At 43.4% G+C, this 22,245-nt stretch overlaps 1 protein-coding gene across 1 annotated transcript in view; it reads right to left on the bottom strand.

The window, feature by feature from the left end:
• DSTYK (dual serine/threonine and tyrosine protein kinase) overlaps positions 1-22,245 on the bottom strand; it is a 67,055-nt gene that overhangs the window by 13,138 nt on the left and 31,672 nt on the right. Inside the window, exons 3-9 of the mRNA XM_053607337.1 lie at positions 13,753-14,419; positions 6,425-6,657; positions 5,776-5,859; positions 4,632-4,808; positions 3,121-3,250; positions 2,352-2,508; positions 1,665-1,797 (exon numbers count right to left, since the gene is read on the bottom strand). Of these exons, the coding sequence (XP_053463312.1) occupies positions 1,665-1,797; positions 2,352-2,508; positions 3,121-3,250; positions 4,632-4,808; positions 5,776-5,859; positions 6,425-6,657; positions 13,753-14,419 (1,581 nt within the window). The remainder of the gene's footprint in view (positions 1-1,664; positions 1,798-2,351; positions 2,509-3,120; positions 3,251-4,631; positions 4,809-5,775; positions 5,860-6,424; positions 6,658-13,752; positions 14,420-22,245) is intronic.

Below are 22,245 nucleotides of genomic sequence, written 5' to 3'. Positions count from 1 at the left end.
TGGTCTGTTCCTTCCCACTACCCAAATTCTACCCATCAAGATACATGTCAAACTCAAACTCCACATCTTCTTGAACTACTCACTAACTACAATTTATTTATTTATTTATTTTTTTGAGACAGAGTCTCACTCTGTCACCCTGGGTTGAGTGCTGTGTCACCATCATAGCTCACAGCAACCTCAAACTCTATGGCTCAAGCAATCTTCTTCCCTCAGTTTTCCAAGTAGCTGCAACTACAGGTGACCACCACAACACCTGCCTAATTTTTCTATTTTTAGTGCAAATGGGGTCTCACTCTTGCCTAGGCTGGCCTCAAACTCCTGAGCTCAGGCAATCTACCCACCTGGGCCTCCCAAAGTGCTAGGATTACAGGTGTGAGTCACTGCACCCAGCCACAATTCTCTTAAAAGCTCCTAACAATTACACTTTCTGATATTATCTAGTGGGTGCTTTTTTTTTGAGACAAGATTCTCAAACTGCCACCTTAGGTAGAGTGCTGTGGCATCATAGTTCACAGTAACCTCAAGCTCAGGCTCAAGCAATCCACTTGCGTCAGTTTTTCTATTTTTAGTAGAGACCGGGTCTCGATTTTGCTCAGGTTGGTCTTGAACTCGTAAGCTCGAGCAATGCACCTGTCTTGACCTCCCAGAGTGCTAGGATTATAGGTGTGAGCCACTGCGCCCAGCCTCCCAATAGTGCTTAATACAGGACTTTGTACAAAGTAGTCAGTAATAAATATTTGCTGACTAAACAACAAAAACTGGCTTTACCCACTGAGAGAAAAAAAAGAGAGAAGAGCAGAGTTGCAGGAAGCTATTCTGTTTTGTAGAGTGTAGATTTTTTTTTTTTTTTTTTTTGAGACAGAATCTCACTTTGTGGCCCCTGGTAGAGTGCCATGGTGTCACAACTCACAGCAACCTTAGACTCCTGGATTCAAGCGATTCTCTCTTCTATACAGTGTAATTTTTTTGTTGTTTTTTTTGAGACAGAATCTTACTTTGTGGCCCCTGGTAGAGTGCCATAGTATCACAGCTCACAGCAACCTTAAACTCCTGGATTCTAGCGATTCTCTTGCCTCAGCCTCCCGAGTAGCTGGGATTACAGGTGCCTACTACAATGCCCAACTATTTTTAGAGGCGGGGTCTCGCTCTAGTTCAGGCTGGTCTTGAACTCTGTGAGCTCAGGAGATCCGGCTGCATTGGCCTCCCAAGTGCTGGGATTACAGGCATGAGCCACCAGGCCTGGCCAGGAGTGTAGATTTTTTTTTTTTTAAAAACAAATCCTGGTTATGTTTATTTATTTATTTATTTATTTTTTGTGGTTTTTGGCCGGGGCTGGGTTTGAACCCGCCACCTCCGGCATATGGGACCGGCACCCTACTCCTTGAGCCACAGGCGCCACCCAGGAGTAGATTTTTTACCACCACCACCACCACAGGGGATCGAAGTGATAAATGATAGTATTCTGGATATATAATGGGGAAAAAAAAATAGGTTCTGAAACATCTTTACAGTTTTGTGGAAGTAAGTGCAATAAGCCTGATTACTCCAACAGTCTCTTATGAAAGCTAGAAGCTCTGAATAAACAGAAAAGGATGAAACACCAGAAAGAATCTGTGAATCTGGCTCCAGCTAGGTGTTGCCCTTTCCTTGCCTAGCCTCACCTTTAGCCCTGTGTAGAGGTCCCGATGCAGCCGCTCCATAATGAGAAGCACAGCGATGCTGGAGCCACCACCGTAGTTGTAGTCAATGACTGAACCATGGAGATCCACCAAGCGCTCATGCTTGGGCAGAGACCTGGAAAGAAGGAAAGAGTTCTGGGCTCCAACACTTGGACTCTAATCCTGCATGACATGCCAAATGTAGGAAGGAATAACCTTAAGACCATGTTTAGGGTGGCACCTGTGGCTCAAAGGAGTAGGGTGCCGGCCCATATGCCAGAGGTGGTGGGTTCATACCCAGCCCCAGCCAAAAACTGCAAAAAAAAGACCATGTTTAATCCAGGTCCTGACACAATGACCCTGGTGCAGACAGAAAGCAAAAAGAATGGCCTCTCCCAAGGACAAAGCATCATGGGATCAAAAACATTGATAGGCCCAATGACTAGGGAAGAAAGTTAAATGGAATGATGAGTCTAAGAAATCAGGATGGTGAGGCAAGAGCAAGCAAAGACAGTAAAGCCTTATGAAGAGCACATGTCTAGGCAAGACACAGAAATACTAGTCTATAACATTTTGAAACCTAGGAATAGACGGACAGGGCATGCTGTAGCTCTTGGTACAAAACTTATACCAGGCTGCTATCTGCTTCTCTAGATCCTTCCCAGAGAGATGAAAAAGACCAGGACCCACCTCATGTAGTGAAATTCCAAGGCCAGATCATTCCAGTGCTTCTCATCTGGAGGGACAACTGATTTGAGGGCACAGGGAAAGTGTCCCCCCCAGTTATCACACAGGTACACCACACCATACTGGCCCCGGCCCAGCTCCTGTCCCAGTTTAGGTTTACCTGTGAGGTACAGAGATAAGAGATAAGGCAAGACGAGAACTTGATGGGCAACTTCTGTAAGTCTCAGAGATGTGGACCTGCCTAGAGGCTAGGAAGCTATAAGCCTGCCAGGAAATGAAATTCTGGTGTCATTCTCAACCAGCAGAAAGTAACCTAACTGGTTTAATTCAAACAAATTTCCGTCATGTTATTTGAACTATATAAATGGCAGGATCAAATAGGAATTCAAAACCACATCAGTAAGTGTTTTGGCAGCTCTACAAGGAAGCAGTTTCAGAAACTGAGACTTTTTTTTTTTTAATCGCCCTTGGTAGAGTGCCATGGCATTACACAGCTCAGAGCAACCTCTAACTCCTGGGCTTAAGCAATTCTCTTGTCTCAGCCTCCCCAGTAGCTGGGACTACAGGCACCCGCCACAATGCCCGGCTATTTTTTTGTTGCAGTTTGGCCAGGGTCAGGTTTGAACCAGCCACCCTCAGTATATGGGGCAGGCGCCCTACCCACTAAGCCACAGGCGCACCTCCAGAAACTGAGATTCTTTAAGGCTAGACATAAAAACGTCAGCTATACTGAGCCCTCCTCCAATTTACTTGGACTAAAACAAGGACTCACGATGTAGCAAGACATCCTGTAAAGAACGGCTCTCCAGAGAAAGGCGGGCCAGGCGTGGGGCATGATCTTTTCGAACCTTCAGCCATAGATCTTCAGTTTTTTCTAACCGGCCAGAGTGGCCAGCTTCCAGCTGGGAGGAAAACAGGAAAAAATGTATAACTTATCAAGTACCTAGCTTCAGCCTCCTCACCTATTAAACAGAGTTAACAATATCTATCTTGTCTGGGAAATTGTGAGAATTAAATGAGAGAGATGTAACATGTTTCGCACAGAGACTGGCATGTAGTGGACGCTCGATAATTTTTCCACTTGGATGCATAATCACACATATTCACTCCCTGCCCTGACACATGCACACACACCCCAAATAGAAAAGCAGATTGCACATAATTATAAAATAATATGGAAGTTGGAAAGTCAGCTCCTTCTGTCATTCATTCCTAAAATACTATATAAGCTTACATAAAATTCCTATTCCTCTATCTTCTTCCCTCACTCAGTGAAATGGGGAGAAATTCACTGAGCTCCCTCCATTCTCCCTACAGTTAGAAAAATGGCCACGTGAAAAAAAAAAAATTTTTTTTTGAGACAGAGTCTCAGTATGTCATCCTCTGAAGAGTGCTGTGGCATCACAGCTCACAGCAACCTCCAACTCTTGGGCTTAAGCAATTCTCTTGCCTCAACCTCCCAAGTAGCTGGGACTACAGGCACCTGCCACTATGCCTGGCTATTTTTTGTTGCAGTTGTCACTGTTGTTTTAGCTGGCCTGGGCCCGGGTTTGAACCTGCCAGCCTGGGTGTATGTGGCTGGCACCCTAGCTATTAAATTTTTGTAATGTAACAGAACAGAAAGAATATATACTGATGATTTTTAAAAAATTATACGGCCAGGCGCAGTAGCTCATGCCTGTAATTCCAGCACTTGGGAGGCTGAGGTGGGTGGATTGCCTGAGCTCAGGAGTTCGAGACCAGCCCGAGCAAAAGCAAGACCTCATCCCTATTAAAGTAGAAAAAACTGAGGCAAGAGGATTGCTTGAGCCCAAGAGTTGGAGATTGCTGTGAGCTATGACGCCACAGCACTCTACCCAGGACAACAGCTTGAGACTCTGTCTCAAAAAAAATAAATAGGCTCGGCACCCGTAGCTCATGGCTCAGCACCAGTAGCTCAGTGGTTAGGGCACTGGCCACATGCACCAGGGCGGTGGATTCATACCCGGCCAGGGCCTGCTAAACAATGACAACAACAACAACAAAAAAAAAATAGCTGGGCATTGTGGCAGGTGCCTATAGGCCCAGGTACTTGGAAGTCTGAGGCAAAAGAATCGCTTGAGCCCAAGAGTTTGAGATTGCTGTGAGCTGTGACACCACAGCATTCTACCAAGGGCAACATAGTGAGACTGTCTAAAAAATAAATAAATAAAAATTATACGGAGAGCTGAGAGCAAAATGTTCCCCTCCAGACGAGGCTATTCTCTGCTTGATCCAGCTGTATCTCCTTTCCTACATACCAACCTGCCGCAAAGAGGCTGCAAAAGCTTCATGAGAACTGTTGAGCCGAGTACGGAACTGGCTGCAAATGCTCTTGGCCAATTTGGAGGCACTGAGGCTCTCGATGGCTTCCTGCGCCACCTTCCTCTTCCATTCCAGAGTGATAGCAGGTGGGCTCACCCATGTGATGCGCTGGATGATCTGTCAGGATAACAGTGGATCCATTGAGGAACAGAAGACAGAAATAACCATAAAGACCCACTGCCCTAGCTTTCTGGGTTACCCAGTCATTACAGGACGTTCTTAACACAGGAGCTCTCTGAAGTCCAAGGTTCTTCTCCAATTCCTTCTACCTTAAAATTAGGCCTTAGCTTGGAGGAAGGTATCACATAATACATTATCTAGGCTTAGTCGATGTGCTCGCAAACTCTCAGCATATTATTATTTTTTTTTTTTGTAGAGACAGGGTCTCACCTTATGGCCCTGGGTAGAGTGCAGTGGCCTCACACAGCTCACAGCAACCTCCAACTCCTGGGCCCAAGCGATTCTCTTGCCTCAGCCTCCCGAGTAGCTGGGACTACAGGCGCCCGCCACAACATCCGGCTATTTTTTTGGTTGCAGTTTGGCCGGGGCCGGGTTTGAACCCGCCACCCTCGGCATATGGGGCCGACGCCCTACCGACTGAGCCACAGGCGCCGCCCTTCTCAGCATATTATATTCAGTGCCAAGGGGTGCCTGATAAATCTTTTTCTAAAGTCAGTAAGTAACTCAACGTAAGAGTCAGATCAAATTCCAGCACAGGAACTACCATCATGTCCTCTGGCAACAATAAAGCCTGGTTCTTAGAAAATGTTTAAACTGGAAAAAAGAAATAAGAAGAAGCTAGGAAGGTAGAGTCTTACCACTCTACCATAAAATATTGGGTTTTTTTCATTGTCTGCAAAGAACACCCAACATAAAATATCATTTAAACTCAACTCTTAGGAGTTAAAGAGTTAATAATTATTTGAGAATAGGCACAAAGCAGAATTCTCCCAGGTAGGCAAAACAGAACAAATGGCCACCCTTACCTTAACAGAAGATCCTAGACATCTGTTCTCTACTGGAGTGACCAGGGTTCGCTTCAATCAACTAGAGCCTGAAAAACTTTTCTCTAAGCAACCCCTACCTGCTTGATTTGCTCCCATAGCATCCTTGTAACTGAGGACCCTGAGTGAAACGTGACTTCAACATGATAGGCAGCATTTAAGATCTGAAAAAGAACACACAAAAGAAAATATGCCATCAGTAGTGTAGCTATTTCAAAAATGCAATAAATGATATTTACTTCAAGAACCTAGTCCAGGCTAAGGGATTCCAAATTTATCCCTCAATAAATATGCAGGGTCAAGTCAAGTTAATCATCTATTCTGTGACTATTATTAATACTTAGGCCCTTCTACCTCACCTTTAAATTCATCAATTTAAATACAATTTTATAGCTCACCAGCACTTTCCACAAGCAATAGTCATGTGATAGGAAAACAAAGTTCAAATTAGATTGACAAAAAGTTGAAAGGGAAATTCTTGGCTAATTTGAAACTGAGCTTGTATATAAATTGCATTATGTGTTATCTATGACATGGTATCTTTTTTTCTTTTTTTTAAGAGACAAAGTCTTGCTCTGTTACCCAGGCTGGAGTACAGTGGTACAATCAGAACTCACAGCAACCTCAGACTCCTGGGCTTAAGCAATCTTCCTGCCTCAACCTTCCAAGTAGAACTACAGGTGTGTGCCACCACATGATGTGGTGCCTTAACAACTACTCTTTGCATACCTGTTTGAGATAATTACTGGTGATATGAACTGAGACATCTTGGGACTTCTCCAGGCTCTGCAAACATCGTTCCAGTGTTCCAACAAAGCTCTCACGTAGGTAATCTACTGAGCTAATTAGCTTGTTAGCCACTGCCTGATTAAGCCGGGAGATGATGAGTTCCTGGATCTGTCGAATGCAGTATTTGATCTCTCTGGTGCCTACTGGCTCTCCGTTCTCAGGGACAATGACATCTACAAAAGCAGAGACATAAGCCAGTTAGCTATGAGCAGACACAGTAAGTAAAGGCACCTCCCAAATCATAGCCTTGGAACAACAATGATGACAGCTACAAAAAGATATGGTTCATTGACAAACTGATTCTCAGCTTGATCAGGGGCCATATAATCCTCAAATACTTAAAGCAGCTAAGCTCCTGAGAAGGAACAATTAATTCTAGAATGAACCTGCTGATTTTCTCAGCTTTTATGTCACATTTATAGGAGGGGAGGAACATTTATTGAGTGTAAACTATTTGATAGACACTATAATAAACATTTTTTTTTCTTTTTTTTTTGTAGAGACAGAGTCTCACTTTATGGCCCTCTGTAGAGTGCCGTGGCCTCACACAGCTCACAGCAACCTCCAACTCCTGGGCTTAAGCGATTCTCTTGCCTCAGCCTCCCGAGCAGCTGGGACTACAGGTGCCCGCCACAACGCCCAGCTATTTTTTGGTTGCAGTTTGGCCGGGGCTGGGTTTGAACCCGCCACCCTCGGTATATGGGGCTGGCACCTTACCGACTGAGCCACAGGCGCCGCCCTATAATAAACATTTTATATATGTAATCTAAATTCATCTTTACAGTAACTTTGTCAGGTGGGTATTATAAATCAGGAAACAGCCTCATAGAGAGGTCACAGCTAACATCTGAATCCAAAGCTGGCTAATTCACACTGCCCAACATATTAGTGAGAAAAAAACTAAGAGTAAGGAGTTTTATATTAATCAGCTACAAGACAAAATAACAAGTAAAACTCAATTTTTGCCACACTACCTTTCAGGACTAGAAAAATCTATTTTACAAAACAAAGAACAGAAGAGAAATTAAATTACCTGCAAAAAGATCTATTCCTAAAAAGGCACTCTTTAGGTGGAAATTTATTATTTATTTATTGAGACAGAGTCTCATTCAGTCACCCTGGGTAAAGTGCCGTGGCATCATAGCTCATAGCAACATCAAACTCACAGGCTTAAGCAATCCTCTTGCCTCAGCCTCCCCAAGTAGCTGGGACATAGTGCTCAGCTAATTTTCTACCCTTTTTTTTTTTCAGTAGAGACAGGTCTTGCTCTTTCTTAGGCCCATCTCAAATTCCTGAACTCAAGCAATCTACTTGCCTCAGCCTCACAGATGTGAGCCACCACGTCTGGCATGGTGGAAATTTAAATTGGTGCCATTGTTCAGAGGAAATTTGGTGATATTTGTCAAAATTTCAAATCAAACAACCAACCAAGAAAATTCACATATGCTTTTGGCTTAACTATGCATCCTCTACGAATTCTTTTTCTTGAAATATACCCTTACAACTCCCAAAGATGTACATGTACAATGATGATCAATGCAGTACAGTTTATACATCCACAGATTCATAATGGAGTTAACAGAGGCAGAAATTTGATCTACTTATTCCAGTTACCGCCGCATCTGTTTAGCTAACTACTGTATCCAGGCACCAAGCACAAGGAAATAACAATCCAGTATTTCATTGTCTGCGAAACCTAGCTGCCCTACCTCTCTTCATCACATGCATTGTGATGCCAGTATTGATGTGCCAGTGCCTTTTTTTTGTTTTTCATTTTTTGGAGACAGAGTCTCACTCACTCTGTTGCCTCAGCTACAGTGCTGTCATCATAGTTCACAGCAACCTCAAATTCTTGGGCTCAAGTGATCCTCTTGCCTCAGCCTCTCAAATTGCTGGGACTATATAGGCATTGGCTACAACACCTGGCTAATTTTTATATTTTTAGGAGAGACAGGATCTTGATCTTGCTCAGGTTAATAATGTCTAATTCCTGAGTTCAAGTGATCCTTCCACCGCAGCCTCCCAGAGTGCTAGGACTGCAGGCATGAGCCACCTTATCTGGCCTATGAACCAGTGTCTTTAATCAAATATTGAGAAGACATCTAAGTATATCCATTGCAAGTGAGCATTTCTCAGTAACTCCTCCGAGCAGTCAAGAATTCTTCTTTGTTCATCTTTAGAAAGACCTACAAGAAATCGGGCATGCTGTGCTTTTAAAGTTAACTATATTTCCTTTGTATTATAAGTGTGACTTAATTAGATACCATCATTCACAAACTTACTCATTCTCCAAAGATGTATTGTATACACGAATCTATGTTATTATTTTTTTTTTTTTAAGAGACAGAGTCTCACTTTATCGCCCTTTGTAGAGTGCCGCGGTGTCACAGCTCAGAGCAACCTCCAACTTCTAGGCTTAGGCGATTCTCTTGCCTCAGCCTCCCGAGTAGCTGGGACTAAAGGTGCCCGCCACAACACCCGGCTATTTTTTGTTGCAGTTTGGCCAGGGCCAGGTTTGAACCCACCACCCTCGGTATATGGGTCTGGTGCCCTACCTACTGAGCCACAGGTTCACTGCCCACACAAATCTACGTTATTTGCTGCAAGGGATATAATGAGTAAGACTCATATCCTATTTTCCTTAAACTCTAGGATTTTATTTATTTATGAGATAGAGTCTCATTCTGTCACCCTGGGTAGAGTACCATGGCATCACAGCTCACAGCAACCTCAAGCAATCCTGAGCAAGGCTGAGGCTTCCAGAGTAGCTGTGACAACAGGAGCCCACCACAACACCTGGCTAGTTGTAGAGACAGGTCTCACTCTTACTCAGGCTGGTCTGGAACTCCTCAGCTCAGGCAATCCACCTGCCTCAGCCTCCCAGAGTGCTAAGATTACAGGTGTGAGCCCCCATGCCCAGTAAACTCTAGGATTTTAGAACTCTAGAAGGTAGAAAGCGAAAGGCTGGAGATAAGCTACAGATGAAATGCTGTGAGTTCTGATGAGCACAATTGTCATTACCAAAGAAATTTAAAGATTTTGTGAAAAATAGCCTTTGGGAGAGGCCTTGGAGGGTGGTAAGATTTGGAAATTCACAAAAAGGTTTAAGGAAGGGCATGATCAAAGAAAAGGTGAAAGGGCTCAATGCCTGTAGCTCAGCAGCTAGGGCGCCAGCCACATACACCAGAGCTGGCGGGTTCGAACCCGGCCCAGGCCTGCCCAACAACAATGGCAACTACTGCAACAAAATAGCCGGGCACTGTAGCAGCCACCTGTAGTCCCAGCTACTTGGGAGGCTGAGACAAGAGAATCGTTAAGCCCAAAGTTGGAGGTTGCTGTGAGCTGTGACACTACAGCACTCTACTGAGGGCGACATAGTGAGACTCTGTCTCAAAAAAAAAAAAAAAAAAGAAAAGGTAAAAGGAATGTATGGAGGACCACAAGCAATTAGGACCAACCAAAATAGAAGTTATAGGAAGGTGCACAGTGGGAAGGAAATAAGACTGGAAAAGTTGGTCATGGCTAGGCTCTGGAAGTCTTTTTTTTTTTTTTTTTTGCAGTTTTTGGCCAGGGCTGGGTTTGAACCCGCCACCTCTGGCATATGGGGCCAGCGCCCTACCCCTTTGAGCCACAGGTGCCACCCTTTTTTCTTTTTTTTTTTAATTAAATCATAGCTGTGTACATTAACGCGATCATGGGGCACCATACACTGGTTTTATAGACCATTTGACATATTTTCATCACACTGGTTAACATAGCCTTCCTGACATTTTCTTAGTTATTGTGTTAAGACATTTATATTCTACATTTACTAAGTTTCACATGTACCCTTATAAGATGCCTTATAAGGGTAATTGCTTGTGGTCCTCCATACATTCCTTTTACCTTTTCTTTTTTTTTTTTTTTTGAGACAGAGTCTCACTATGTCGCCCTCAGTAGAGTGCTGTAGTGTCACAGCTCACAGCAACCTCCAACTTTGGGCTTAACGATTCTCTTGTCTCAGCCTCCCAAGTAGCTGGGACTACAGGTGGCTGCTACAGTGCCCGGCTATTTTGTTGCAGTAGTTGCCATTGTTGTTGGGCAGGCCTGGGCCGGGTTCGAATTACCTTCCCTCCGCCCATCCTCCCCACTCCTCTCTCCTCCCTTCCCCTTATTCTTAGGTTATAACTGGGTTACAGCTTTACTATGAAAGCCATAAATTAGTTTCATAGTAGGGCTGAGTACATTGGATACTTTTTCTTCCATTCTTGAGATACTTTACTAAGAAGAATATGTTCCAGCTCCATCCATGTAAACATGAAAGAGGTAATGGAAGTCTTTAACACTAGGCACAGCAGTTTAAACTTAATTTGTAATTGACCGCCACAATGGCTCACACACAGTAATCCTAGCACTCTGGGAGGCTGAGGTGGAGACTGACTGCTTGAGCTCAGGAGATCAGCCTGAGCAAGAGAGAGACCCCTTCTCTGACAAAAACACAAAAAATTAACCAGGCATGTGGCAGGCACCTATAGTCCCAGCTACTTAGAGGAGGATTAAGCAAAAGAATCACTTGATCCCAAGAGTATGAAGTTGCTATGAGCCTGGCTAATGTCACAGCACTCTAGCCTGGGCCACAGAATAAAACTGTCTCAAAAAAAAGAGGGCAGCGCCTGTGGCTCAGTGGGTAGGGCACCAGCCCCATATACCCAGGGTGGCAGGTTTGAACCCGGCCCCAGCCAAACTGCAACAAACAATAGACGGGCATTGTGGCAGACGCCTGTAGTCCCAGCTACTCAGGAGGCTGAGGCAAGAGAATCGCCTAAGCCTAGGAGTTTGAGGTTGCTGTGAGCGGTGACTCCACGGCACACTCGGGGCGAGAAAGTGAGACTCTGTCTCTACAAAAAAAAACAAAAAAAAAACCAACTTTAAGGAATAGATAACCAAAAAAGATAAATTGGAGAAAGAAGAAAAAGAAGTCAGGGAGTTTGATTAAGGAACAATCAATTAGACTAAAGAAGAGAGAATAAAAAAGGGGAGGTATAAAACATGAAAGAAAACTTATCAGTACTTGCCAACTGATTAGACAAGAGAAAGAAGACAGTTAAAGACCATGCTGAGGTTTTGAAGCTGAGGAACAACATGGCATCAGTAATCTAGAACAGATTAAGAAACAATAAAGCACAGAAATTAACAGCATGGGCTCAGGAATTAGACTGTCTAGACTCAAATACTACCTCTATTATTTACTATGAGTCCATCATTGGGCAAATTACTTAACCTTCTCCAAGGGTCCTCAAACTGCGGCCCGCGGGCCACATGAGGCAGTGTGATTGTATTTTGTTTTTTTACTTCAAAATAAGATACGTGCAGTGCGCATAGGTATTTGTTCAGTTTTTTTTTTTTTAAACTATAGTCCAGCCCTCCAATGGTCTGAGGGACAGTGAATTGGCCCCCTTAAAAAGTTTAAAAAGTTTGAGGATACCTATTAAGCCTTACTCACTCACCTAGAAAAAGGAAATAAACAGGTTTTTTTTTTTTTTGGAGACAGAGTCTTACTTTGTCACCCTTGGTAGAGTGCCATGGAGTCACATCTCACAGAAACCTCAAACTCTTGGGCTTAAGCATTTCTCTTGCCTCAGCCTCCCAAGTAGCTGGGACTACAGGCACCTGCCACAATACCCAGCTATTTTTATAGAGAAGAGGTCTCATTCTGGCTCAGGCTGGTCTTGAAATTGTGAGCTCAGGCAATCCACCCACTTTGGCCTCCCAGAGTTATGGGACTACACGGGTGAGCCACCGCACTCAGCTAGAGAGGTTATTTTTGAAAAACACTGATGCTGGGTCTCATGTCAGAAACCCTGATTAAGTCTGGAGTGGTCTCTGGTGGTCTTGAGCATCTGTATTTTCAGAAACCCTTCTAGGTGACTTGGATGTATACCCATGATTGAGAATCTAAAGCAGCAGTTCTCAACCTGTGGGTTGCGACCCCTTTGTAACAATGAAAATACATCGCAGCATTAGGAAGATTGAGAACCATTGATCTAAAGGGTAACTTGCAACGTATGTCATTTTAATTAACAGGTAGTAGAGCTGATGTTCTTGTATGGAGATTTATGCAGAAGTGTATATACAAAGCCTAAATCTCAGGCACCGAAAGTTAATTGGGTATTAACTTTTACCCAATCTCATTAACATTCATATGTAAGAATGGCCATATGTAAGAATTGGCTGGGCACAGTGGCTCATGCCTGTAATCCTAGCACTTTGGGAGGCTGAAGAGGGTGAATCTCTTGAGCTCAGGAGTTTGAGACCAGCCTGAGTGAGAGTGAGAATCTGTCTCTACTAAAAATAAAAAACTAGCCAGGTGTGGTGGCCAGCACCTATAGTCCCAGCTACTCAGGAGGCTGAGGCCACAGGATCACTCGAACCCAGGACTTTGAGGTTGCTGTGAGTTAGGACACCACAGCACTCTACCCAGGATGACAGAGTGAGATTCTGTCACAAAACAAAACAAAACAAACAAAAAACCCAATGGCACTGCCAGAAAAGCTAAAAACATTACTTTGGGAAATCTTCCTGAGTTGGGTTTCAGGAGCAGCCTAAAAAGAAAATAAGACTATGAAACAGAAAGGAGAAGAAATAAAGAAGCAAGAGCCATGCTGAAGGAGCAAAGGCTAATGCATGATTCACCAACCTTCGTCCAGCTGCTCTTCTTCAGCTTCATTGGGGACAAGAGCATACAGATAGAAAGTGGAAGTCAGAGAGTTATTAGGATGAATTGCAAAAAACTGGACTAATGTTCTTGAGAAGGAATGACAGAGGAATCTTTCAGAAAGGTCTCTGAGAGCAAGAGAGGCCACCTGGCTAAATGCTTTAAGGTGGGCTTTTGCCGGTAACATGGGGTGGTTTAAATTTCCCTGAACCTCCTTTAACCTTAAGAATGAATGTAGGGCGGTGCCTGTGGCTCAGTGAGTAGGGCGCCGGCCCCATATGCCGAGGGTGGCGGGTTCAAACCCAGCCCCGGCCAAACTGCAACAAAAAAATAGCCGGGCGTTGTGGCGGGCACCTGTAGTCCCAGCTGCTTGGGAGTCTGAGGCAAGAGAATCGCGTAAGCACAAAAGTTAGAGGTTGCTGTGAGCCGTGTGACGCCACGGCACTCTACCCGAGGGCGGTACAGTGACACTGTCTCTACAAAAAAAAAAAAAATGAATGTACTCAATTTCCAGCTAGAAAAGCTTTAGAGGCTCCTGTAGTCCCAGCACCCCAACAAGCTCTCTGAGACCTACCTTTAAACTCCATGTTGGTAGCATCATCTAGAAGTTCCTCCTTCATGGTATTAAGTGTCTCGACAATCATATCCTTCATTTCCTCCTGCTTTCGATTGGCAATATTCATCAACGACTCATACAACTCATTCTCCTTTTTTCGAGTATATTCCAGACGCTTGGGAGTAATCTGCAGGTCCCGCTGCATGTCAAAGGCCTGGTTAATGAAGATGTCAAGGCTGTGGCAGTGTACCAGGTTCAGGGCCTTGGCTGCATCCACCAGGCGAGTCTGTAGCACGTGGTGAGAAAATGTGCTCAAGTGTCTCAGTTTCTCACTTTGTTCCACCAACATACTCTGAGCTTTCGTGTCCTGGCTGGGAGCCCCACAGTTCCAGTGACTGCTGCTTAGGTAGCCCAGGTCAATCAGTTGGTGATAAAGTGGCGATCTTTCGCTCTCTGTTCTCCTGGTAGAGTCTATTATCTCCGAACCCAGCTTCGGCACTTTGAAAAAGAATACAGGAAAGGAGAAATACTTTCGAATTTCCTGAAGCTCTTGCTCATCCTTCTCAGAGAGTTCATCTTTGTGGAGTGCATAAGTTATCACAGGTAAGAAATCATTCGCCAAGTCACCCAGAACATCCACTGTGGGCCGGAGGCCTTGGCACGGTGCTACCACGACGTCCACTTCCTGGAAGGGGAAGGGAGTCACATCAGCACCTCAAGGTCAGAAACAATCCTTGCCTTGCCAAAGTCCTACACTGAGACGAAATCCAGATCTATGATGGAACAATTAGACTTCAATGTGCCCCAATCATTTGTCCACCTCTTTCCCCGTTACCAACATACCCTGGTGCAGCCTATGAAGGCAGGTACTCATCAAAAAAGAGTGGAAAAAAAAAAGTAAGTAGAAAGGATGGCAGTCCCTTTAGCCATTTCAGATTAAAAAAAAAAATTGGTCCCTTCTTTTTTTTTTTTTTGAGACCGAGGCTGGCTTTGTTGCCCTTGGTAGAGTGCCATGGCGTCATAGCTCACAGCAAACTCCTGGGCTTAAGCCTCTTGCCTCAACCTCCCGAGTAACTACAAGCACCCACCACAATGCCTGGCTATTTTTAGAGATGAGGCCTCACTCTGGCTTAGGCTGGTCTTGAACCTGTGAGCTCAGGCAATCTACCCACCTCAGACTCCCAGTGTCCCTAAGAAGTTTTGAAGCACATACAAGCACGTATGTCCATCCACTTCATAGGATGCTCCTCTGTTGCTTTGAAACTGTCCACTTTGCCTGGCATCGCAGATGTAAAGGGTTGATTAGGACTCATGCCTGTATCACCATCATAGATACACAAACTACTGAGATCTTCAGGGGCCTGCAAACTCAGAATCAATCCTCCACAGAACTCTACAGAGTTACAAAACAACTCAACACAAATTTGCTCAAGTTTATGTCCTTAACAGTTATCAGATGTTGAATATTTTATTAGAAATATAATAAAAGATAAGCAATTTTGTTTCTTTCAGACTAAAATTCTGATTTTATTCCTTATTTGAGCATTTTTGCATTTTTGATAAAATATTTAAAAAAATCAAAACCTGGGACCTTTTCCCTTTTTGATCTCCTTCTTTAGATAAGTAAGAAAGGATTGGAAAACGCCAGCCTATTATTATGTCTAGAATCTCTTTTCCGTAGACGCTGACACTTGGTACGTGTTTTATTTCTTAAAGTCTTTTACAACGTCAACAAAACACAAAGTTCTCACCTGCTTTGCTAAAAAAGAACTAAGCTTTATTCTCAGGTAGGTCATATAACTTTCCTTTGCCTAGCCATTTTGAACTCCCTAAAGCTCAAAGTGTTTTTAGCATCTTACCATTGGTAATCTGAGCAAAGACTACACAAATCTACCTACTCTCCACCTAAGCTTAGGCCAAGAAAAAATTTACTCTCTCATCTGTGCCTCAGATTCCTTGGAATGATTTCTGGTTGAAAGACTAGTCTGACTTTCATCTTGCTATTCAAAGCAAACCCCCTTTAATACCCCGAGTCACACATTCTACAGCATGAATTACTTCAGTGAGGAATACCGAAAAGTTGGCAAGTAAGAAATTTGAAGGATTAGAATAAAACATACAATGGCATAAATGCCAACAACATAGTAACATAATTAGATAAAAATTAAAAAGAATTCATGGAAATGAAAACAGTTCTATCATAGTAGAGAATTATAGGGGGAAATATTTTTTATATAGGAAAGCTGCCCTAAATATACACGTTTTAAGGATATAAATCAATCATTCAAACTTACTATAGGAAGAAAGGCGATACCAAAACCAAAGTAAGTATACAAATTCCTGAAGTCTTTGGGGGGTCTGAAAACTCAGTATTTTTTTTTTTTTTTTTTTTTTGTAGAGACAGAGTCTCACCTTATCGCCCTCGGTAGAGTGCCGTGGCATCACACAGCTCACAGCAACCTCCAAATCCTTGGGCTTAGGCGATTCTCTTGACTCAGCCTCCCAAGTAGCTGGGACTACAGGCGCCGGCCACAACGCCTGGCTATATTTTTGTTGCAGTTTGGCCGGGGCTGGGTTCGAACCCGCCACCCTCGGCATATGGGGCTGGCGCCCTACCTGCTGAGCCACAGGCGCTGCCCTGAAAACTCAGTATTATTTAGAAAATTATCGGGATGAATTTTGTTTGCTTATTATTTATTTATTTTGAGACAGAGTCTCACTGAGGGCTGTGCTGTCACAGCTCACAGCAACCTCCAACTCTTGGGCTTAAGTGATTCTCTTGTCTCAGCCTCCCAAGTAGCTGGGACTACAAGCGCCCGCCACAACGTCTGGCTATGTTTGCTTATTTTTCTGATGGATTTTCTTAAAATTCTAAAATAAAATTTCAGGTTTTCCTCCAAAGACCATTTTGTGTAGGCAACAGAACCATCAGCCAAAGCTGCCAAGTGCATTTGTAAAATCAATACCGTTCTTAAGAGACCAGCTGATCTTATTTACCCATAGGTGCAAATTCAGTTAAAAAAAAAAAATGGATTTAGGGCTTTCTAATGGTAGGGTATGGCCTGATATATTGGCACCTAGAAAGAAGATGTCAACTCCTAAATCTGTCTTGTACCCAACAAAAATGGGTAGAAAGCGGGGACCGTGCTCTCTCTTCTCCCTTTTCCAGCTGATTAACTCGTGGATTGATCTCACGCCTCTATCGTGATTGTCAGAAGACAAGCAAAGAGCTGCTGACTGAGAGAGCCTGGCAGCAGTGCAGATTAGTTTGGAATGTGACATGCAATTCTGCAATACTCACGGTTAAAGGATGAGTCATGCCTGACGGTTATAAACAAAAAGGGAAGCCAGCACTGTCTCCTGGAGACAGGGAGTAAAAAAATAATAATTAATGTAAAGAGGATGAGCCAAAGCTATTCTGCGCCCTATTAGGGCCACCTGAAAGGGAAGTCTGAGCTCAGACTGCCAGTTTCACGGAAGAGCATATCCCTTCCTAGCACCCAGAACTGTGACTGGAAGGAAGTAAGCATCCAATAAATAAATATGGAACAAACTAATGAATGATGTAAGTAATGATGACTTTACTACTTGCTCAAGACCACTTTCTTTATATATATATATATATACACTTTTTTTTTTTCAGTTTTTGGCCAGGGCTAGGTTTAAACCCGCCACCTCCGACATATGGGGCTGGCACCCTATTCCTTTGAACCACAGGTGCCAGCTCAAAACCACTTTCAATCAGCATATGTAAAGTTTTCTATCTTTCAACCTGTATCCCACACATTTTATCCCACACATTTATATGGAATTGCCGTTTGTCTCTATTCTAAGAATAAGGCAGTGAGTAAGCATTTTGCTCCTAACTCAATCAAGAAAAAAAGAATCTCAGGGAATCACAACAGTATTCAATAATTTCCATTTGGAATCACAGTGAATTTCTAAAGAGATTTCTCTTGTGGAATGAATTCTGTACAAATCCATGGAATTTACAGAAGCTAATCTGTTATCAATTTTGGAGGCAGGATTAAGAAAAAGGAATAAAAAGGAGCATGCGACTCGGCAAACACCAGAACACACCTCTTTGGTATTGTTTTGATATAAAATAACACTATTCTGACACCTCAGGTTTAAATCACATAGAAAAGTGAACAACTACATAATTGTCCTGCCCTTGCTCAGACATTTACACAGCGTTGACCTCAAACCCTGTTCCCAAATTCTAGCCACCTTTACTCTAATTCTCCTCCCCTGCCATTCTCACAGTGCACTTGAAAGGTTTTTCCTATTTGTTTTTAGACAAGGTGGATTCTTTTCCATGTTTAAATAGTTCCCTCAATTTTTAAATATTTATTATATGTTAAGTAAAATATCCCTATTCTTATTATAGTTTATAAAATACCTTCTTCTGGGCACATATATTCTTCAAGGGAGAGCTGCAACCTAACAGGTTTGTAGGCTATAACATGCCTCATAAGACACTGAGAGTGCAACCCAGAACTTTATCCCCACTGTCAACATAGAATGGACACACGCTCATCTCCCTATCTAGTAAAAGCACCAGTGTGGTCACACAGAGGCCAAACAAGACTTGGAAAAAAAACATAATCACAACCATAGCCCTAAGCTAGATACAGAAGCATAAGACAGGTCAGTCCATTCGGGAATTTTCCCCCCTTTCCAGTAAAAATAGTAAATATGTTACCCCCCTTCCCCCACCACTTAACGTAGATTTGGAAAATTATCATGAAGGGGAAAAATCTCACTAACCCAGGGTGTTCTCCACTTGATAAGGTAAATGTCTTCCTTCTCTAGAGTGTACTGTGCTTTAATAAATTTTGACCTTTTGCTCACTTGTAAAAAAAAAAAAAATAGAAAGCATGAGACCACCAAGCTATTAGAAATATATTTACAACCCCAGACACCCAAAAACAAAGGCATTAGTTCTGCATCTCAACACATAAGCATGAAGACTTTAAGGATCTGAATCATCTTCTCTATATTTTATACAGCAATGAATCAGCTAACAGACAAGTTGATCAGAATGCACTGAATGGGCTCAGCACCTGTAGCTCAGTGGCTAGAAGCTAGGGTACCAGCCATATACACTGGAGCTGGTGGGTTCGAATCCAGCCCGGGCCCACCATACAACAATGAAAACTACAACCAAGGGCGGCGCCTGTGGCTCAAAGGGGTAGAGCACCAGTCCCATATGCCGAAGGTGGTGGGTTCAAACCCAGCCCTGGCCAAAAAAAAAAAAAAGAAAACTACAACCAAAAAATAGCCGGGCGTTGTGGCAGGCACCTGTAGTCCCAGCTACGTGGGAGGCTGAGGCAAGAGAATCGCTTAAGCCCAGGAGTTTGAGGTTGCTGTGAGCTGTGAGGCCATGGCACTTTACCCAGGGCGACAGCTTGAGACTCTGTCTCAAAAAAAAGAATGCACTGAATGGTCTCTATACAATCTACCTTGTAGACAGTCAAACATCCACGTATTCACAGATGCAGGGAAAAAAAGTAGAAATCTGAAGCTCTACTGACTTACCACTTACTAGATTCACTGAGAGAAGGAGACAAAGTAGTAGAATAGAGAAGAGGAAAAGAAAAAGGAGAGAAGACTTTACCTTCCAACTTTCATATATTTCTGTATTACTTACCTTTTTATAATATCTTTCTCCTTTCATTATAAAAATAAGTCATAATGAATTATGAAGAACTTTGTTTCTAATAAGAGCAGAACAGTAACAATAAGCTGAATCAAGTCTTAATGTTGACAAAAAGGAAGCATTCCGATGTGGATGGTTGTCAGGAAAGGAATGGGTGAACAGGAGAGCAGGTAATCTTCTCCAGGACACTGATTTACTCAACCAAAGGGAGGAGGAAACTGATTTACTATGTGCCAGACACCATGGTAAGTGCTTTAAACATACTCTCTTATTTTTGCCTCCTACCAATCCTAAAAGACAGGGATGGCTAGCCCCATTTTACAAATGAGGGAACGGGGTCACACAGCTAAGTGACGAAACCAGGATATCAATCTAGGTGCATTTAACTACAAAAACAATGTTAAAACAGTCACTGGAAGTCCACCATGTGACAAACATAGTCTTATCTGGTGTTTGGGAAGTTCTGAAAGAAGAATAAAGGATGGGCAAGATGCTTTCAGGGATCCTGACAATCCTAGCATTCTATGTTAAAAGTATATGCACTTCTACAAAACAAGATCCTCCAAGGACTGGTTGATATAACAGAAGTCAAAAAGAGTCTGGGCCTGGTGGCTCACGCCTATAATCCCAGCACTTTGGGAGGCTGAAGGAGGACTGCTTGAGCTCAGGAGTTTGAGATCAGCCTAATCAAGAGTGAAATGCCTGTCTCTACTAAAAACAGAAAAACTAGCTAGGTGTTGTGGCGGGTGCCTGTATCCCAGCTTCTCAGGAGGCTGAGACAGGAGGATCACTTAAGCCCAGGAGTTTGAGGTTACTGTGAGCGAGGCTAACTCCACAGGACAATAGGATGAGACTCTGGGCAACAGAGTGAGACTCTGTCCCCAAAAAAAAAAAAAAAAAAGGGAAGAAAAGAAGCCAAAAGGAAAATATTTTTAACTGCCCCAAGAACAGTTTCCATGTGTTGATAATACTTTTCAACCTCTGAGTCTCTGAATCAGGGAAGATTCCCTACCCTCACTTCTCTACTCAGAAGGGAACACAATCTTTGCGGTAGTAAAAATATAAAGGAAGCCATTTGGTGCAGAAAAGAGGTAGACAGAATCCTAGCTAAGGGAGAAGACAAAAGAGGATGATTAAAGCTAGAATCTCTGTTTGTCATACTTTCTCCCCAAGAGTTAACCTTGGAAGGCCAAAGATAAATTACTAATAGTGAATTAAGAAAATACAGCTTCTTGGGCAGCGTCCATAGCTCAGGGGAAAGGGCGCCGGCCACATACACCCAGGCTGGCAGGTTCAAACCCAGCCCAGGCCGGCTGGACAACAATGACAGCTGCAACAAAAAATAGCCAGGTGTTGTGGGCCTGTAGTCCCAGCTACTCAGGAGACTGAAACAAGATAATCGCTTAAGCCCAAGAGTCTGAGGTTGCTATGAGCTGTGATGCTATGGCACTGTACCGAGGGTGAGATAGTGAGACTGCCTCAAAAAAAAAAAAAAAAAAGAAAATACAGTCTCTGCTTCAGGTTGGTCTTTTAAGATATATAAGGTCATTATAGTGAGCATAGGGCTTAAAAAAATTCTTGTCTCTAAATCACACAAACCATTAATAAGCATATTTGTCCTGTAACAGGTATTCTTGGAGTTTTTTAGCAAAGAGCAATGTAAACAGGATGGTTACCTTCCTGATCCTCCTGCCTCAGCCTCCTGAGCAGCTGGGACTACAGGCACCTGCCACAACACCTAGCTAATTTTTCTATTTTTAGTAGGGACAGGGTCTGTCTCTTGTACAGTCTAGTTGTACTTCTGTATCTAGGCTGGGCACAGTTGCTCACGCCTGTAATCCCAGCACTCTGGGAGGCCAAGGTTGAATGGATAGCCTGAGCTCAGGAGTTCAAGATCAGCCTGAGCAAGAGCAAGACCCCATCACTAAAAACTAAATAAATAAGGCTGAGCGCAATGGCTCTCGACCTCTGGGAGGCCGAAGCAGTGGACTGCCCTGAGCTCTCAGGTTTGAGACCAGCCTGACAACAGTGAGACCCCATCTCCAAAAATAGCTGGGCATTGTGACGGGCACCGATAGTATAGCCACTCGGGAGGACGAGGCAAAAGAATCGCTTGAGCCCAAGAGTTTGAGGTTGCTGTGAGCTATGATGCCACGGCACCCTCCCAAGGGCGAGGAAGTGAGACTGCCTCAAAAAGAATTTTTTTTTATTTTAAATAAATAAATTAATAAATACATAAATACCAATTATCTGTGATATTAAAAACAGATAATTTGGTGGCGCCTGCGGCTCAGTGAGTAGGGTGCCGGCCCCATATGCCGAGGGTGGCGGGTTCAAACCCAGCCCCGGCCAAACTGCAACAAAAAAATAGCCGGGCGTTGTGGCGGGCGCCTGTAATCCCAGCTGCTCTGGAGGCTGAGGCAAGAGAATCGCGTAAGCCCAGGAGTTGGAGGTTGCTGTGAGCCGTGTGACGCCACGGCACTCTACCGAGGGCAGTACAGTGAGACTCTGTCTCTACAAAAAAAAAAAAAAAAAAACAGATAATTTGCACTGAAAGCTATTAATAAGGGTCATTAAAAAAAAAAAACTTTACTATTCCAACTTGTTAAGAGTTTAAAATAGTAAAAAATAAATAAGTTTACTTGCAAGTTAATAACCTTGCCTGGAAATATCAGTCTACCTCAGTTCCCTGAAACACACCCCACTGGACATCTCCATGAGCCAATAACCATGTCAATGTGTGGCAGTCTGGCTGCCAAGAGGACATGTACATTTATCCAAAGGGCCAAAAGCAGGCTACTGATGAGAGGACAACTGAAGCTATGTAACTACCACAGCAACTGTAACAC

Source organism: Nycticebus coucang, chromosome 10 (genome assembly GCF_027406575.1).
Source record: "Nycticebus coucang isolate mNycCou1 chromosome 10, mNycCou1.pri, whole genome shotgun sequence".
NCBI classification, from domain to species: domain Eukaryota; kingdom Metazoa; phylum Chordata; class Mammalia; order Primates; family Lorisidae; genus Nycticebus; species Nycticebus coucang.
The sequence above is the reverse complement of the archived record's forward strand: the minus strand, read 5'-3'. Positions and strand labels throughout refer to the sequence as shown.